This window comes from Callorhinus ursinus, unplaced genomic scaffold (genome assembly GCF_003265705.2).
Source record: "Callorhinus ursinus isolate GAN/ISIS: 27379988/994484 unplaced genomic scaffold, GSC_fseal_2.0 scaffold26, whole genome shotgun sequence".
Classification (NCBI taxonomy): domain Eukaryota; kingdom Metazoa; phylum Chordata; class Mammalia; order Carnivora; family Otariidae; genus Callorhinus; species Callorhinus ursinus.
Genome location: NW_027397088.1, coordinates 20,039,024 through 20,056,876, shown reverse-complemented (window position 1 = coordinate 20,056,876; position 17,853 = coordinate 20,039,024). Strand labels below are relative to the sequence as shown.

Genomic DNA, 17,853 nt, shown 5'->3' with positions numbered 1-17,853 from the left:
CCCCTGGAGGTACAGTTAAATGTTGTGCAGAGCCCATGCCACCGGCACCCAGTTGATCTCTTCGTGGCATGTTCCCGTCTTTCTAGTCAGGCAGCCCAATACTCCTTTGGAATGCAAAGTAATTGACATGCATATTCTTGCTAAAGCATCTAATTCTGAAAACTCGAAACTCAGATTTTCCGTGTTTCAGTGAGCAAGTCTGAATGGAAGGCTGAGCTATAGTATTCTTTTTTATTAGAAGGGGAAATTGTGTCACTTCAAGGAGACGTGGAGCTGACATTTCTGTCATCTGCTTCTGTGTGTACCACAGTTAATACTGTCACTTGCAAAATATAATAAACATGACGTTAAAAAAAAAAACACCAGGTTTTTCTCTTCATTTACAAATGTAATCTAGTCTTCAACAATGTATAAATTTCCTGGTTGGCCGATGTATTTCAAAATGTTTGGATTGCACAATTACTACATACGATGAAAAATGTATATTATGCATTTTTTCTTATTAAGTATTTGATGCAAATTAATATTTCTCAGTTGACATTGATTCACTTCTGCTAGCTTATTAATAACACATTAACAGATGTTTCTTAAATCTCTACAGACTTCAATTCTTTTTAAAAAGATTTTTACCTTTCTAACTTCTTTTTTGATATGCACATTTAAGATTATTTTCTTCTGAGCATTTATTTTTGTTTTTATTTATTAATTTTTTTTAGAGAGGAGGGAGAGGGAGAGGCAGAGAATCCCAAGCAGACTCCGCGCTGAGCACAGAGCCCGAGGCGGAGCTCCATCTCATGACCCTGAGATCAAGACCTGAGCCGAAACCAAGTGTTAAGACGCCTCACCAATGGAGCCACCTAGGCGCCCTGTTATTTTTATTTTTCACTGAAGTAGAGTTGACGCATATGATGTTAGTTTCAGGTGTCCAGCACAGTGATTCAACAATTATCTGTGCTAGGAAATGCTCAGCACCACTAAGTGTAGTTACCGTCACCGTCACCGTATGAAGTTATCACAATATTACTGGACTATTCCCCATGCTGTACTTTTTACCCTTGTGACTAACTTATTTTATAACTGCAAGTTTGCACCTCTCAGTCCGCTTCCCCCTATTTGCTAACAGTTGGTTTGCGCTGGAAGGGAAGCTTCTACTTAACAACGACGGTACCGCTTCGGATACCCACAGGCAACGATGGCAAACGCTCCCGAGTTGAGCATGTGGCCGGCCCTGGAGCCAGCACTTGACACACATTATGGCATTCGACTTTCACAACAGCCCCGTGATGTAGGAACCCCAATTCAGGTGAGGGAGATGGGGCTGAGAGGGGAAATCGTGTGCCCAAATCGTGAGAAGTATGGCATGGTTGCACGGGGATGAACAACCACGCTGAACAGGAGGTCCTGAGCAGGTCTGTCTTAATGACCCAGGTCAGTAAATGATAAATGCAAAACTTCCTCGGCCTTCGCTGAGCTGCAGACTTTGATCCTTTCTTTTCCAAGTTACGGGGAGGCTTTGCGTGGCCGATTCACAGCACGCCCGCCCAGACATGGGCCAGGGCTTCGGCAGGCTAGGTAGAGCATGTTTTCTTTGTATCATTGACCAAGGGTGGGAGCACGGCTCCGGGGTTCCACGGGAGGGTAGGCATGCCGAAATTAAAATCAAGCTATGAGAGATCATTTGCTTTGAAAATCTCTACCATACTTTAGAATGTCAATACACACTTTATATCAAAGATGCATCTATGGGATTCCCTGTTGCTGCCCTTCCTTCGAGCTCTAGTACAGCAGTTCTCAATGGGGAAGGGGGTTGATTTTGCCCCCAGGAGACACTGGCAATGTCCAGAGACCACGCTGATGTTGTACTTGGAGGGGGGACTGACATCAAGTGGAGGCAGTCTCTGCCCAAAACGTCAGTGGTGCCTGAAGTCCTTCTCCATTTTCAAATGCCCTCCAGCTTTCTTCTCTTCCCCAAGTTTGGGAGCCTAAGAAACTCCACTGACACCATCTTACGGCCTTCACTGTCTTCTATCTCGTCTTAATGACGGAAGAACATGTTCCATCTTGCCTTTCTCCTGATGAGGGCCAAGAGCGTCTTGGTCGCCTTTGAAGGCCTCAAAACACTGAGAACTGCATTCTGCACAAAGTGGGTGTGCGATAAGTATCTGTCCGACACTCGGCTTTCCCTGGAGGGGGTAAAAATACTGAGAATTCAGACCCACCAATACTCAAGAGTTTCCACTGTGGAGGTGGAGGAGGGGTGCGCACTGAATCAGGAACACACATTTCCTATAAATGCTATCTCTTTTAATCCTTCGAACGAACCGCTGAAGGAGACAGGAAACACTATTTTAGGTACCTTCAGCTCATACATCTCATTTGTAAAAGGTCACATGCTGGTAAGTGACAGAGCCCGTTTTTGAGGCCAGATCTCTGAGCCCTGTGCTCCTTCAGTGACCCACTGCCCTGACACCAGGGCTCAGAGCCCCGCCTCCTAGAGTCCCAGATTTAGGGTGCTGGAGATGCTAACGGGGAAAACAGCAACATGAAAGGTTGGAAACTTTACATGATTAGTGTGATCATCACCAGTTTTGCTACCCAATATAGCCACAAAATCAGTCAGTTCGTGGAGTGCTGGAAATGGGCTAAAGTACAAGTTACATATTTAAAAATTAATTATAAAGATACTTAAGAGTTTACATGAGTCTTTCCTCCAGAGGAGTACTCAACGACTCATTTTTAAATGCTAATGTGCTAGAGCTTAAGAAAGTTCAAGATTTTTTTCTTTTAATCAGCAAAATCAGAGAGCCTAGGAAATTACGGTCCAAAGAGCCATCTTAGTTCAAGACGTAATTATGTGACCTTTCTTTATGCTCCCTAGCTGGCTCTCGCCTTCGAGGGGTTGCAAACTGTGGGCTCTCTCAAAGCAGCCAGGAGCTAGGCCCGGACCTGGTAAAGCACATAATAAATAACACCTGATGGCTCGTCTCAGTGAGCCCTGACAGTATTGATCCCCCCAATCAACCTGATGGATCTGTCTCGTTTTCATATTACGCGGGAAGAAGTGAAAACAATGAAAGGTATTCTTGTGGCACCACATTCATTCATTCTTTCTTTCTTTCTTTCTTTTAAGTTAGGGAGACCAGTTCTTGGCTCGCCATTGTTCTTCAAGAGGCCCACTGAGTCCTCTGTGCCAAGGCCACATTTCCAGAGCGTGACCCTAGCCTCTCAGGAAGCTGGATGGCCTGTGGTGTCACTCACAACCAACTCCTACCAAATAACCATCCGCTCCCCACAGCGCGCACAGTGATGGAGAACACCCCTGGTCTCGCCCATCCCGAAGGTCCCGGGAGCGAAGCGCGGGGGCAGTCTGAAGTCCTTTTAGCTCTTTTCTCAGCCTTTCCCTCACTTCCATCCTGCCTTTTCACATGGTCACTGTTGCTATCCTGCTTCCAGACTCATGAGATCTGTGGTGCCCACACCCTAAATGGTGTGACCTGGCTCCCTCCCCAGGGAAATTTCCTGGCTTTGAGTTCACTTGGTAACCTGTTCCAGGCAGGCCTAGACCCAACAGAATGAGAAGCCTTCCTACTACAGGGTCAAGTGAATCCTCTGAAGGCACAACGTCCAGCATGTCATACGATATGGTATGCTCCCAGCCCGTGTGGGCACCCGGCATGCGGCAATCACACCCACTTGGACCTCCTGGGCCGAGGTTCTCAGTGCTTTGGGAGCCCCTTCTTGTTTTGCTCACTTTGGGTTTTGGGTAACCCACCTTCAGATGGTCTGCCTTAGCAATGACCTGGATATACGGGTGTTGGAGCCACAGGGGCGGGCTTGGGGTCCAGCGCACCTGGCCCAGGTTTCCGGGGTCTGCTGGGCTAGTCCCTCTGGGCTGAGGAAGGAGCTGAGATGAGCCCAACACTAGTGCACGGGTTCTGCAGGTAGCTTCAGCCCTCGCCTGGCCGTTCCAGCTTCCAGAACCTTTGCCTGTGCTCAACTCCTTCCAGCCACCGGTGTTTGTCACACATCCCAGAAGATCAGAAGATCTTGGTATTTCTCTCTAATTGAAGAGGGTAGAGGGACAAGGGCTACAGGCAATTCTTGCTATCAGGGAAGCTTGGAAAAACACCGGGTGATTCCTTTTTGACAGGCATCTTGAGTTTCTACTATATAATGAACACTATGTCAGAGACCACAGAGGACAAAAGCCAGGAATGAGCGGAGACTTTGTAGCCAGGCCCTTCGGGTTCCATTTCTGCGGCCCCACTCATCAGTAGGGACCAGAGCCAGCCCCTTAACCCCTCACTGTTTCTCCCTGTGCAGAACAAGCATGATGATAATACCCACTTCATAGGTTGTTATGTGGATAATGTGCTAATGTGCGTAAAGCACTTAGTTTAGTGCCCTCCACACACTCGGGCACTCAATAAACATTAGCTATTATTATCCCATAGACCAGAGACTGCTGAGTGGCAGCCCTTAAGCCAAATCTGTCCTAGAGACCTATTTTGTTTGGCCGGCACATTTTCCTATTTAATCGAGCCAACAGTTTAAAACTGGTAGATTCTGGCATTTTAAGAAGGTTGAAGATACGGCAACGCGCAGGGCCTGCCTTCCCCTCTGGCAGACATTGCCTAGGGCTGGGTCCCACGGCCCCCCTTTGATAGCAAAGCATAGCCCCCCACATCACTTAGGATTAACTCCCTGCCTGACCGTCGCAGGAAGGCCAAGCCCTATTCTAGACCAGTTCCACCAACACGTCCAATGTTAGGTTCTGTTACTCCCCCATACTGACTGCAGTCCAACTGGTCTCTCCTCCTGTGACCTATATTCCTCTCCCTACCTTTCGCCTCACGACGCTTCCCCAGCCATGAACAAGCTCCTCAATCTTCCTTCTCCATCTAGCTCCATGGTTCCAGCTGCGAATGCACAGCAAAATCATCTGGGACACTTGGAAAAAAAGAAAAAAATTCCCATGTCTGGATGCCACCCTCAAGGATTCTAATTAAACCAGGTGGGGCCCGAGTTTTTGGTATGTTTTTGGAAGTGCCCAGATAATTCGAATGTGCACCCTCGTGTGCTCCGAGACTGACGGTCCCGAGAGCTCCCCTCTCCCCTGGCCCAGCCAGCACCTCTTGTCAGCACTGCGCCACTGAGGACTAGATGAGTCTTGCTTCCCTCCTGACTCCTGTTTAGTCTTGCTCGCGAAATCACCTTGTGTTTAAAGCCTGTCTCCCCAAACAGACTGTAAACTCCAGAGTGGGCGGGTCACACCTCCGACTTCTTCTCCATCCCCGACAGACCAACCAGGGTGCCGAGCACACCGGAGACATCGAATGAAAACGCCTCTCGAATATCTGGGTCTTACGGTGTAGAAGGCACTGTGGGCAGTACGTGAGGAAACCACCCCAGACGGGATTCCTGGAGCCTGCAGGAACGCCAGTAATGAGGCGGCGAAGAGGCGGACTCGGGGCCGGTGGGAATGAGGGCAGCAAGAGAAGCGAGGTGGAGCGGGAGGAAAGGGAACCCACGAGCAAACGAAGGCGTCAGAAGGAACCCGGCAGCCGCCTGAAGGCTGTGCCCGGCCAGCAGCCCAGCCAGGAGGAACGGGAGGCAGAACGGGAAAGGCGAGATCTCACCGGACCTCGAACGCCGCGGAAAAGGTTGTAACTAATTTGGTAAGTCGCAAGCGCGGCCAGGGAAGGCTGCAATCCTGGCATCGTTCTAGAAGCCAGGCGGAGGGAGAGGCGATGGGTGAAGGGGACAGGGAGGCCCGGAGGCAGGCTCCCCGACTCTGGAGATCAGCGCAGTTCTCCCCTCCCACCCCCTCCATGGACGGGGGCCTCTGCGCCAGCCGGGGCCCAGCGTGCTCAGACTCCCCGATTCCGGCCATTCAGTCTTAAGCCACAGTTTACTGTGCAGAAGTGAAATCACGCTAACAGTGCAACTTTATTAACGCATTTAATCGCAGAAATAAAGCCTTTCCTCACGACGCGATTACTACTGCTAGGACTATTATAATAAGAAGCTTATTCTTCTGTTCCTTCTCCCAAGTCAGTGCACGGCTTATCAAGAGACACACACCCTAATGACCAGGTCAGGAGAAAACGGCCCCCTGCGTCACTCCTCCTCCCCGCCACCACCTTTTGTGGAGGTGTAACTGGGTTTAAATGAAGGCGGGGCTAGTTAAGAAAACAGGCCACAAAGGACAGCCCAAGAGATGGCCGTGGAAGGGGAGCCCGGTCCTGCCAGGTATCTGCTGAACACTCTCATGACCCCTCCCATGTGCCAGGCCTCATCTACTTACTTTACAAGTAAGAACGAACTCCTGCAATCTTCCTAACCCCCCCCTCCAACCCCGGGGGGTCGGGGGTTAGGTACTGTGATCTTCCCATTCTACCGGTTAGGAAACTGAGGCGAAGAGGTTCGGCGTGCTAAGCCCCAAGTCATATAGCTGGTGCGCGGAGCCAGAGTAAGAACCCAGGTGCCCTGGCTCTAGACTCCACCATCTGACCCTCATACCCAGCTGCCCTTCCCTTGTCGCCTGAATTCAAGGTGAGGGTGCCGTTTGGCACACGAGCCTCCCTCTCTCCTAAGGCCTGCCAGACCCAGCGGGACTCAAAGGAGATGGGGCTTGGGGCCCACAGGGCTACAGCTCTGGTTTTCTAGCTCTAGAACCTTGGAGCATCAGAAATGGCAGCGGGCAAAGGAGAGGGTGAGCTCTCAAGCTCTCGGGGCTCTGAGCTCCCTTCCCGTGACCCCAGGGTCCGGAGCCACAACCACTGGGGGCATGAAAACTAGAGCATGCCAGAGGAGCCAAAAGGCTCTCCAGGGTTAGCCAGGCATGAGCTGGCCGGGAGGACCAAGGGCACTCGCTTCTCGCTGCCTGGAAGACGGACTCCGTTTACCAAAATATCTTCTGGAACACGAGTTTCACTGATAAGCACAACCGGTCTTCACGCTCCTGAGCGCTCCCTGGTCGAGAGGCCGGCGCTTCGCACAGCCCCTTGCGGGTCTGTGGGCGACACACAAGCCATAGATCCGAGCCCCTAACAACTGGATGAACTACAGCCACCTCAGATTAGGTTTCACTTTTAGGCTCCAGGGCTTGAAGTGGTTCTATTTTTAAGCTTCCTCAGTTCCACCAGTAAAAGTTGACATTTTAATGAAATGCGTTCTGAGTTTTAGGGGATGGTGACTTCCTCTGAAAGTGTTAACTGACCAGCCACTTGGTTAGATCAGAAGTCTTTCCTGCGGGAAGAGCCTCTAGCCCAGTGTGACCCGGCAAGGACCTCTGAAAACCTGTCCAGTAACTCCAGACGTGGATGGCCCTGGACAAAACTTCCAGCACCGGAGCTATTTGGTGCCCTGCACTGAAAAAAGTTTCAAAAGTCCTCTTAGGTTCTCTTCTCTGTATGTTTCCCCTTTTAATAAAAGCATCCGAAATGTCATATACACAGAGAATAAGCTTGTAACAAAGCTTTAAAAACACTGCCACGTTTTTATAAGTCAGTCATTCCTTCCATTTTGAAAAATTCCCTTTCATTGAACATCTAAGTCACTCGCTTATTCTAAATATTTGACAATGAGCTGTTACTCCAAGACCAACTGTTCAAAGGATACTTCCATATGTGCACGTCAAAAAAAAAATGTCACCCCCTCCTGAAGGCAATCTAAAATGGACTCTATACATCCGATTTTTCCCATATAGGGCACCTGAGACATAGTTAACCTTTTCTTGGTGACTGAAGCTTCCTCTAAGAATTCAAGTCTCTAATTTCAGTCCTGGCTTTGCCATGAGCTAGCTTGTGACCTTGGGCAAGTAACTGAACTCCACTGGGGCTGAATTTCTTCACCTGCAAAACGAAGGGATCTGGTCAGAGGATAACTGTTGCTTCACAGCTCTCAACGTTAGGAGTCGAACGAAGACCACAGGAACCATCGATTGTTGCCCGTGCTAACCGAAAGCATTTTTCTTAGGGACTGTCGAGTTATAAGAATACTGCCTGGACCCTACAGATAGCCCCAGACAGTTGGGCCAAAGTCACTTATAGTTGACCCTTGAACAACACAGGTTTGAAGTACATGGGTCCACTTCTATGGGGTTTTATTTATTTATTTTTTGTAGTACTAGAAGTGTATTTTCTCTTCCTTGTGACCTTAACACTTTCTTTCCTCAGGCTTACTTTATTCTAACACTGTATGTAATACACAGGCAAAATCTGTGTTAACTGTGTTATCAGGAAAGGTTCAACAGTAGGCTGTTGGTAGTTAAGTTTTTGGGGGAGTCAAAAGCTATATTCAGATTTTTGGTTGTGTGTGCGTGCTGTTCAAGGGTCACCTGTACTTTTCTTCATTTCTTCCCTATTCCACCAGCTGTTCATTCTCCCTATCGGCCTCCAGTGGACATAAACCCCTGCTTTAGCTGACCAATCTAAGTAATGGTCTGCTTTGCTCAGGTTCTCTCCAGCAAAGCAAAGTGCATGGGCTTTGTGATACCATCTGGCACCCAGTGGGCTTTATCTCCTCTTGCTCAAAGTGATACTCCACCATGGCCACAAGACTAACTCCCCAGTTGAGGTCCGGGGAAGACTAAGAATGCATTCTTGTGACTTGTACATTCTTTGAGTTCTAAAGACACACTGCTTTATGGGGGTGGGGGGAGTGTTTGAAGCAAAACTGACAACAGAAAATAAACCAATTTCCTTCTTACTGGAGCAATGCTACGTGCGTTACCCCTCTATAGGAACCCCCCTCCTGGGTTTCCTGTCCTCACCTCAGTTGTTGCTTTTCTGAGCCTTCTGTTGTCTAACTTTTCTCTGCGTAAGATACATTTTCCAAGTCACTCTGTGAAGCCAAAGAGTGGATCAGAGTAGGAGGAAGGAGATACCATTAGTGGTTTCCTATATTTACTGCTTTCCCAGTTTATCTTCCCTTCTTAGTCCCATGAAAAATGATTAGTAGAAAAAAATGCTTCTTAGCAATTGTAAATACAGTCCCTAAAACACTATTTTAAAGCTGCTAACAAGCATGAGAATATGCATTAAACCACATGCTTATTAGTACCTCGAAGAATTCAGGAAAGTTCCCCTCTCTAAAAACCAAATTGAAACACAGAACGTGGTAAGAATTGAATCTACTTCTGTGCCTTGCACTCTTTGGAGTGGTTTCATGGGCATCGAGGCAGGACTCGATATCCTGAGCACAGGTCAATGGCTGGCTTTCTCTCATCCTGGGTTTAAAAACGTTAGTAAGAAAGGAGGTGGTTACAAAGGAATGGGAGCCGGTGAGCCTGGCAAAGTGGCTGTAAACTGGACAAATGGAAGACAGGTAAATCCTGTGAAATCAGAAGACTAAGGATGGGTTATCTGAAGCTTTGCCAAATGGGTCCCAGTCCTGTGGAAAGAGGGTTGAAGGTGTGGGTGGCATATCTTTGGGGAGGCAATCAAGACAGAAGAGGTTTTGTTTTGTTTTTCAAGTAGGCTCCTAGCCCGGCCCAGCGTGGAGCCCAATACGGGGCTTGAACTCATGACCCTGAGATCAAGACCTGAGCTGAGATCAAGAGTGGGACGCTTAACCAACTGAACCCCCCAGGCACCCCAAGACAGAAGAGTTAAAAAGAAAACTACTGCATGAGATCTCTGAGAAATGAGAATAAAAGCAACTCCCCGCCTCCCCTCCCCCTCAGCCTTTAAATCTCCAGGTGCTGCTGTTTATTCAGGCCTAAGCTTTGAGTATTATTTTCTGTTTTCAAGTTAGCTTTACACCGCACAACATTAATCTCAGAATCTACTCTTCCAAGCATTACACAAGGTGATGACTTATAGGAAAAAAAAAAAAATCCTTTCCTGTGCACAAGCTTGGGTTCCTCCACTCGCAGTGCCACATTTAAGGGTGCTTTGTTCGAGAGGATGATTAGAGTGGCGCCCTGGGTACTGATTATAGAGGAGCTATTTGTACTGCCCGAGTCTGGGCACTGCATTATATTAAAACTTCCATTTTGGGGTATGTAGTGACTAAAAATTCTCTCCTAGTTTAAACTTGGCATCAACTATATATCTCAGCAGAAGCAAGATTATTGAGTATAGAACCACAGGAACCCGGCGTTTTTTCTTTTATACTTGCACAGGAAACAACAAACCCAGCTACAGCATCTATGGCTCCTCCATTCTCACACCGAAATTTCGAGCACTGTGGGTTCTTTCCCAAAGTATAATGAGGAGGCTGCTGTGACTGGATTAAATTAAATCAGATGTGAAAGGCCACTGTCTCTCCTGTTAATAGATCCCAAATTTTCTAGGAGGAGAATGAAATAAATCTCACCTTCTTTTTTAAGAAGAGGCAGAAAATGATGAAGCCCTTTCTGCTTCAGAAAATAGCACTTCTGGGCCTCTACAGCTCTTCCATTTCCACGAGTCCACCAGTTGAAAATGAATTTACCTAGAGCATGCCTCTGCCTTGCTGACAATTGAGAGCCAGGAAGCACAGACAGCACCCTGAAGGGAGCAGGTCCATGGAGTCACGGGAGAGGTAGAGCCCAGGTGAAAAAGTGAGGATGAGTTGATCTAAATTTATCACCACTCAGGGCACAAGATCATGTACAGGCAGTTCGACACCAATCTCTATATAGTCCTGGGACTATAGTCCTGGGACTAAAATAGGGACATGTCCCTATTTTACCCATTGCTGGAAGAGCCACGTTCTGTGGATTTAAAAACCCAAATTAATTCGGTATCATTAATTACATATCACCTTAGAAAACCTTTAACCCTTTTACTCTCATATGTAAATAAACAAGGCAGTGTGCACAAAGTCTTAACACTATTTCTCTAAGTTATAAAAGAAATAACATTTCCGAATGTTAATTTTGTTGGATATCTACTATTTGCCTGGCACTGTGTGAAGAGTTTTACATGCATTATCATATTGAACTCTTAAAAAGAAAGAGAACCTTAACCTTGCTATTGTTCCTATTTTACAGAAGAGGAAAGCTTTTGAGAAATTAAGTTATTTGCCTAAGATCATAAAACTTGTAAATGACAGCAGCAATATAGCTAGTAAAATAGTACTCATATATTTTCTCCCATTAAAAAAAGGTTGAGGATCTCTTCCTGTAAAAAGCTGTTAGATGTTCTTGAGAACTGGAACCAGGTGGGTCTGCAAATCTGGCCACCAGAACAGAGTTCTCAACCTCTTCTTGGACACAAAGTGTTTAAATGGTTACTCTGCTCAGCCAATCACTTAGCTATCCCCAAGCCATCTTCTGCCTTAGTGGAAGAAGATGAACAAAATTTCAAGGCTTAAATAGAAGTTTAATATAATTTGGTGAGAAAATCAAACTTTATCTTCAATGTTCATGATTTTGGAATAATTTCATGGAAAGAAAGATAAAGTTTTGACATAACTTGGAAGACAGGGTAATTTTTATACTTTAAACACAATGAACTACATCTAAGTTTGGCTAGACAGTTTTGGAGGTTCGACAAGCAGGCTAAGATTCAAAAACAAAAACAAAAAACAAAACAAAAACCCAAAAAAACCCTAGCAATCTGGTGGTCTCATAATTTCCCATTATCAAAACTACTCTCCCATAAATCTGAATCCAATCCAAGAATTATGTCAATAGGTGGTTGTTTCAGATTAGGTTTCTGATACAGCAAGAGAACTATGTAAGGGGCCAATATGCTTAAAAAATATTCTAAACATGTTCAGGTCAGATGAAGTTAACAGTATTTAATGCTAAAAGCATGGAATATTCTTGTGCCTGAGATCCAGCATCCTGGATACAGTATGTGTAAGTAGGTACTGTACTCTATCTCCCCCCTGCTGGCAGACCCTTGTCACTAAAAACGATGAGCTTCTTTGAGACTATATGAGACTGTATCACACATCCTCAGCAAGTATCTCCGGGGCCGGAAAGCAGTGAAGATCCAACCATGGGAGAAATTGGAAAGAGTAAGGGAATAAAAAAAATCTTCATTATTCCAAAACCCATCTCATTTCCCAAAGTGCTGCGTAGGTGCTGACTTTCTTAAAGAGCCCTGCAAAATCTTGATTCTCCAAAAAATACACCCATTTGGAACTGAGACAAGGTGAGGTCAACGACTGGTATTATCAACAACCATAGCTGTCTCGCGTTCGTTTCTAACCTCGTGGGGGCCAACCCTCACCACGAGGGTGAAGACAGGAGCCATGGAGGAAGGGAATGAAGGAGAGAAAAGGAGAAAGGGGAGAGACCTCCGGGCCACACTTCTTTCTAGTATCGACAAAAAGAGAAGCCGCATACTGACCTAAATCATCTCTCAAAGGCGCTTTATAAATTACAGGGACAAAGGGAGGGGGTGGCGGGTGGCCTGGGAATCCTACAGACACCCTACCCTCTGACCCGGCCCCCTCCCCCTCCAGCACAAGGGAAGGAAGACAGAAAACAGAGCTCAACTCGGCCATTGGCGAGAAGCCCCCCCTCCGCTTTCCGATCGCCCATCCATCGGCCCCCTAGAAAAAAAATACACGTAAACACCATACCCACCCCCTGGGGCGGACACTCCCGGCCCGAGGTTCGTAGAACCGGAGGCCGGGGCATTTACTTAGTTAGATTTTTCTTGCTTACTCATTTCCCTCAAGCACCCAACCCCCCGTTCCCACTCCAAAACCCCGCTCAACCGCCTACCCCCACGGCTTCAGCCCCCAACAGAATCCGGTGCCCCCGCGGCGGCGGCAGCCCCCGAGCCGTCCCGGTCACTAACCTGCTGCTGTAAGGGCATTTCCGAAACCAGCCTGGCTCCGGGGGAGGTGGGGGGGGCCGGCTGGAGAGGGGGCCCGGAGGGCCGAACAGACCGGCGGCGCCGGGCGAGGGCGGGCGCCCGTGGTGGGGGGGGGTTAGGGAGAGCAGAGGGAGGGTGGCCGTGCCGGGGGCGGGTGCGAGGGCGCCGGGACCGTCCCAGGCCAGGGAGCCGGCGAGCAGGAGGAAGTGGGTGCCCCCCTCTCCCCCTCCAGCGCCCCCTCCCGCCGCCGCCTCCTCCCCAGTCACAGGCGCGTCCTCCGCGCACGTGTGCGAAACGTCACCGGCGGGTCCCGGGGAGAGGGACAGACCCAGGCGGCGGGACGGGAACACGGCTGCCCCCGCCCTCCGTCGCCGGGGGGCGGGGAGGGGGACAGGGCGGGGAAGGAAGGGGCAAGGGGAGAGGCGGGTCAAGGGCAGGCCCGGGGCCCGGCGAGAAAGGCCCGGGCGCTCAGGCCACGCGGGCGCCGCCGCTGCCGCCGCCGGGATGCGCCCAGGCCGGGGCGCCTGCCCGCGAGTCCCTCACCCCCAGACAGCCCACGCCCCAGCTCGCACCCGGCTTCCAGCCCCACCTTCCCCGCCACCTCTCTCCGCCTCCCCCGGCCCCTTTGTTGCCGGGAGTTACAGATCCCAAAATGTGTCAAGCGCGGCATGGCAGAGCCCCTGCGCCCCGAGCACGCCTTAGGGACCCCCGGCAGCCAACGGGCCTCCGAGGCCGGCGGGGGGTGATCACCCCAACAGCGCCCCCCCGGCTTCCAGCCCCCAGAGTCCCCCACTCCCCAGTTCACTACTCCCTCCCCCACCCCCTTCTCCATCCGGGGCGTGACCCCTTCCTACGCCCGAGAAAGAGGAAGCTTCGAGTTGAAGGGGAGGGGAGGGTGGGGGTAGGGGAAAGTGCAGGAAAAGAAGGGGGGGCCGCGAAAAGTTTCAGAGTGTTTGAAGTGGTCCGCGCCAAGGCAAGCCCCGCTGCCCCGCGCGCCTGGCGGAGCCCCCCGACCCTCCGGGCGCAGGGGGGTGAGGGGGAGTGCACAAGTCTAACAATAAAGCCCAGTCGGAGGGGCAGCTGCCGAGGCCCACGACGCTCGGCCCCGCGCTGTCCCGGGGCGGCCCTCAGCGCGCCCACCACCCCGCGCGGTGCGAGCCCACCTCCCGCCCGGGCTGGGGACGGTGGGAACGGGAGGGCATTACCGGAGGGCCGCCGCCGCCGCCGCTGCCGCCGCGTCCCAGCGCTGGTGGCTGCTGCAGCAGCCCGGCTCTGCTGGAGGGTCCGTGCGGCGTGGTGTAGAGGAGGCTGCCGGCGGTCTGCTCCGCGCCGGGGGCACTGGGGAGGAGGGGGCCGGCGGCGACGGCGCCGCTTTGGAGGGAGGAGGAACAGGAGGTGGTGGAAGTGTTCGTGGTGAGGATCTGGATGTACGCGCCCGGGGCTGCAGCGGCGGCGGCGGCGGCGGCGGCGGCGGCGGGGAAGCCGGGGCTGGCTAGCAGTGCCCTTTTGTCCATGGAGGCTGCAGCGGCGGCGGCGACAGCCGCCCCCTCCCCACCCCCGGCGGTCACCAGGTACTGCTCCAGGGCGGGCTGGATCCCCTTTCTCATCTCTCGCTCCTGCTCTTTTTATTGCTATGGTATTTTAATGTATTGTTTTCAATTTCTTTATTATTTGCAGTCGGAGTTTCCAAGTCTCTCCTTCTCTCCTCCCCGCCCGGCGCTTCCGAGCCCCTTCTCTCTCTTTTCTTTTTTATTTTTCCGCACCGCACGGGCCCCGGGGGCCAAAAATAATCGGGGCTCTGGAGAGAGGAGGGTCCCGGCCGCACGGATATCGGGCCCCGAGGGGGGATGGAGGCGTCGGGGGCGGCCGATGCAACGGATTGCGAGGCGGCGGCGGCAGCCCGGGTGCTGCGGCCGGCAGCTGAAAAATGGCTCCAGGAAGCTGCTGCTGACAATGAATGAAGGGATACGGTTTACGCGCCAAGGTCCTCCCGCGAAACTCAGATTTCCCGCCGGCTTTTCAAACCATATTTGCATATCCCCGCCCTTCAACCCGCCGAGGACCGTTCCCACAGCCCATTGGGCCTCTGCCTCCTTACTTAAGTCCCAATCGTGGCGCAGGGCCGCGACTTGCTGGTTTCCATTGGCTACCGTGCATCATGGTTACCGGGGCGACAGGGGGCTCTATTTGCATAGGTCTCCTTGATTGGCTGAGGGAGAGCAGGGTTCTTAAGAGGTGGGGCAAAGCCTTTCCTTCTCTCCCACGGAAAACCACGCCTTGTCCAAGCTCCGCCCGGTCCCCGCCCGCACGCCGGGCGGGGGCTGCTGACCTGGGCAGGCGCTCAGCGCCGGCGGACTCAGTGTCGATCTAGTCTGGAGCGCGAGTTTCGGTTTTAGAAATTGTCAAGGTGACCAAGGGGACACTTGCGGGAATTCACTTTCCTTTGGCCAGTCAGTGTAATAGAGGTACACGAGCTGGAGATTCTCCCACATGTGCTCCAAAGGCAAGATGGACCATACGGACGATGCCTGGCGGGTGGGACCTGAGCCCTTTAAATCGTGGGTTTCTCTTTTCCTGAAATCCAACCAATGCCGCGGCGAGAGCTGATCCGGAGGCCCAGGCTGATAGACAGAAGCATGTGGGCAGACGGGATCGTGGGGGCAGAAGGTTCGACTGACGTGATTGCGGGCACCACTTTAGTTAGCCTTCCAGATCATTCCTGGTAGCTTCATTATTAGCCTGGATGGGGTTTAAGTAAAAATGAACTCTGGAACGTTTGGGGCGAAAGCTCACCACGAGTATTGGTTTGAGTCCAGCGGACCCCCCCCCCCCCCCACACACACTGGCCAGAAGCACCCAGGGCAGTTAATCTGGGCTGATTTAGGACTGATCTGCGGGTTTCTAATCCGCCAAACAGTAATCCGAAGGAGTACACGCTTCCCACGATGACGTCTTGCTCCCAGCAAACGCTTCACGCCCAGGAACCAGCGCTTTTCAGTCTCGGTTTCCTACCAAGTTCTCCGACTGAAAGCAAACGCGACGATCCAGACTCATTCCAAAACATTTTAAACTTTTTTTTTTTTTTTTAGTAAACCAGAAATTGTCACCAGAAGTCTATTAAATTATTGTCAAATCGACTTCTGTATTGATGTAACTCTGTTCATGGGTCTTAAAAAAATTGATCGCTTCTGTGAGACTGAACAGGAAAAGGAATGTGGGGAAAGGTGTACGTGTCAGTCGTCATTTACAATTCCGGTCACCGAGAATTGTACAAAATAGCCGCTAAGCGGGTGTTCATGGAGTGATGAGGCTTGCGATTCTTCATGCCCTGCTGCAAAACTTTGCTATTATTGTTATTTTTAATAATAATTTCCAAAAAATTCGTATACTCAGTATTATGAAAGGCCCGGCCAGATATGTCAGTTGAGGCTCGGACTCCCTAATACTTCAGTCCTGTTAACCTAGTCTGAAACAGGACGAGCTAAAAGTACTGTTAAACCTGGCACCAGGCTCCGGAATGTTTTGGTCTTGCATGCAAGCTGGTTGGGGACGCATGGCCTAGTCCCCAAACACTCTATCATAAAACTGACACTCTCTTTAGGGCAGATTAGGTGGTATTCGGAGGGCATCAATTCTTGTTGGACTAGAGGCATACTGTATAAGCAGTTTCTTTGATCTTGTTCCATCGATGCTGCTTTCCACCGTGGGTCACTACTGAGAACCCTCGTTCGGTTAACTCCTTGGATATTACCACCTGTAGAACATCACTGGCAGCATGGTTTTGGTGGTGGCAGTGAGGGTTGTGCCCAAGTCGTGAGAGACCTGCATTTTTAAGACTAGAGACAAGCCCAGGATTTGGAACTGTGTACAAAATCCTGGCTAGATCTCCCTGCAAGTGATTTACATTAAGATGAATATGACAGTCACATTCTTATTCTACTTTAGCCAAGTTATATTTTCAATGTAGGGTATTTGGTAGAAAACAAATGTTTTGGCATTTTATGTCTTGTGACAGAAAATAAGATGCTAAAATTTGAGGTAGGCTATTGATTTGTGGAGAGGCAGCATGTTTTACTAGAAAGATAATGGGTTTTGGAGCCACTTGCTAGTTATATAACTTTAATCTTTAAAAGCCTGTTTTCTCATATGTTCAGTGGGAAATCATATTGCAATGCCCATATTACAAGGTCATGATGAAAAGAGGCAATAATAAATGGAAAGTGCCAGGCATATAGCATAGCAGGTGCTCAATAAGCGGTAGCTATTTATGATTCTATTTATTTGTGTGATTGTGCTTTGTAGCTCTGTGTAGTCCAATCTGACTCCCAGCCTCAAATCTTCCCAATTGCCTGTGGATGTCCACTTCCTGTGGCAGGTTAGCTTTGTCCCAGAGTGGGAGCACAGTGATGTCCTGGTTAGTAGGGATTCTAGAAAACTGACTCAGAAGTTCATGGTAATAAAGTCCTCGCTGCTGCTCATCCACTCCCATCTAATGGGTTAGTGGCTCCTGGCTGCTTCCTGACTCTGAGCCTCCCTGTCATTCCCTTAAGGGTTAGACTGATCTAGCACTTGAGCCAGATAGCTCTTGCCAACCACCACCTCCTTTCTCTTGCTTTGACAGTGGCCCAGGCAGCTAGTTGTTACAAAATGGGCTTGTATAGTTAGTTTGAGTGGTGGCCCCTCAAAAAAACATGTCCTTATCCTATCCCTAGAACCTATAGTGTGAACTTATTTGGAAAAAGGATCTTTGCAGATGTAATTAAGTCAAGGATCTCAAGATAAGATCCTTCTGAATTACCTAGGTGAGCTAAATTCAATGACAAATATCCTTAGACACCCAGAGGAAGGACACAGAGGAGAGGCTTTGTTGAAGATGGAGGCAGGGGTTGGAATGAGCAGCTGAAAGTCAAGAAATGCCAACAGCCACCAGAAGCTAGAAGAGGCATGGAGTAGAATCTTCCATAAAGCCTCTGGAGGGAGCAGAGCCCTGCCAACACCTAGATCTAGGACTTCTGGCTTCTAGACCTGCGTTAGAATAAATTTCCGTTGTTTTGAGCTACCCAGTTTGCGGTAATTTATTTTGGCAGAC

General features: G+C 49.9%; 1 protein-coding gene and 1 long non-coding RNA gene across 3 annotated transcripts in view; one reads left to right on the top strand and one right to left on the bottom strand.

The window, feature by feature from the left end:
* Positions 1 to 14,492, bottom strand: part of E2F3 (E2F transcription factor 3) — a 74,443-nt gene extending 59,951 nt beyond the window's left edge. The window contains exons 1-2 of one of the 2 annotated variants that reach the window (XM_073877630.1): positions 12,747 to 12,994; positions 4,844 to 4,950 (exon numbers count right to left, since the gene is read on the bottom strand). In XM_073877630.1, coding sequence (XP_073733731.1) covers positions 4,844 to 4,942 — 99 coding nt within the window. In that variant the 5' untranslated portion in view covers positions 4,943 to 4,950; positions 12,747 to 12,994. Of the gene's footprint in view, positions 1 to 4,843; positions 4,951 to 12,746; positions 12,995 to 13,969 lie in introns of those variants that run through there. The other variant, XM_073877629.1, reaches the window with a different exon arrangement.
* LOC141370104 (uncharacterized) lies at positions 14,022 to 15,886 on the top strand. Its single transcript, XR_012373854.1, has 3 exons — positions 14,022 to 14,335; positions 14,442 to 15,431; positions 15,682 to 15,886. It is a non-coding gene; the product is annotated as an uncharacterized lncRNA (long non-coding RNA).
* Positions 15,887 to 17,853: the final 1,967 nt, after the last annotated feature.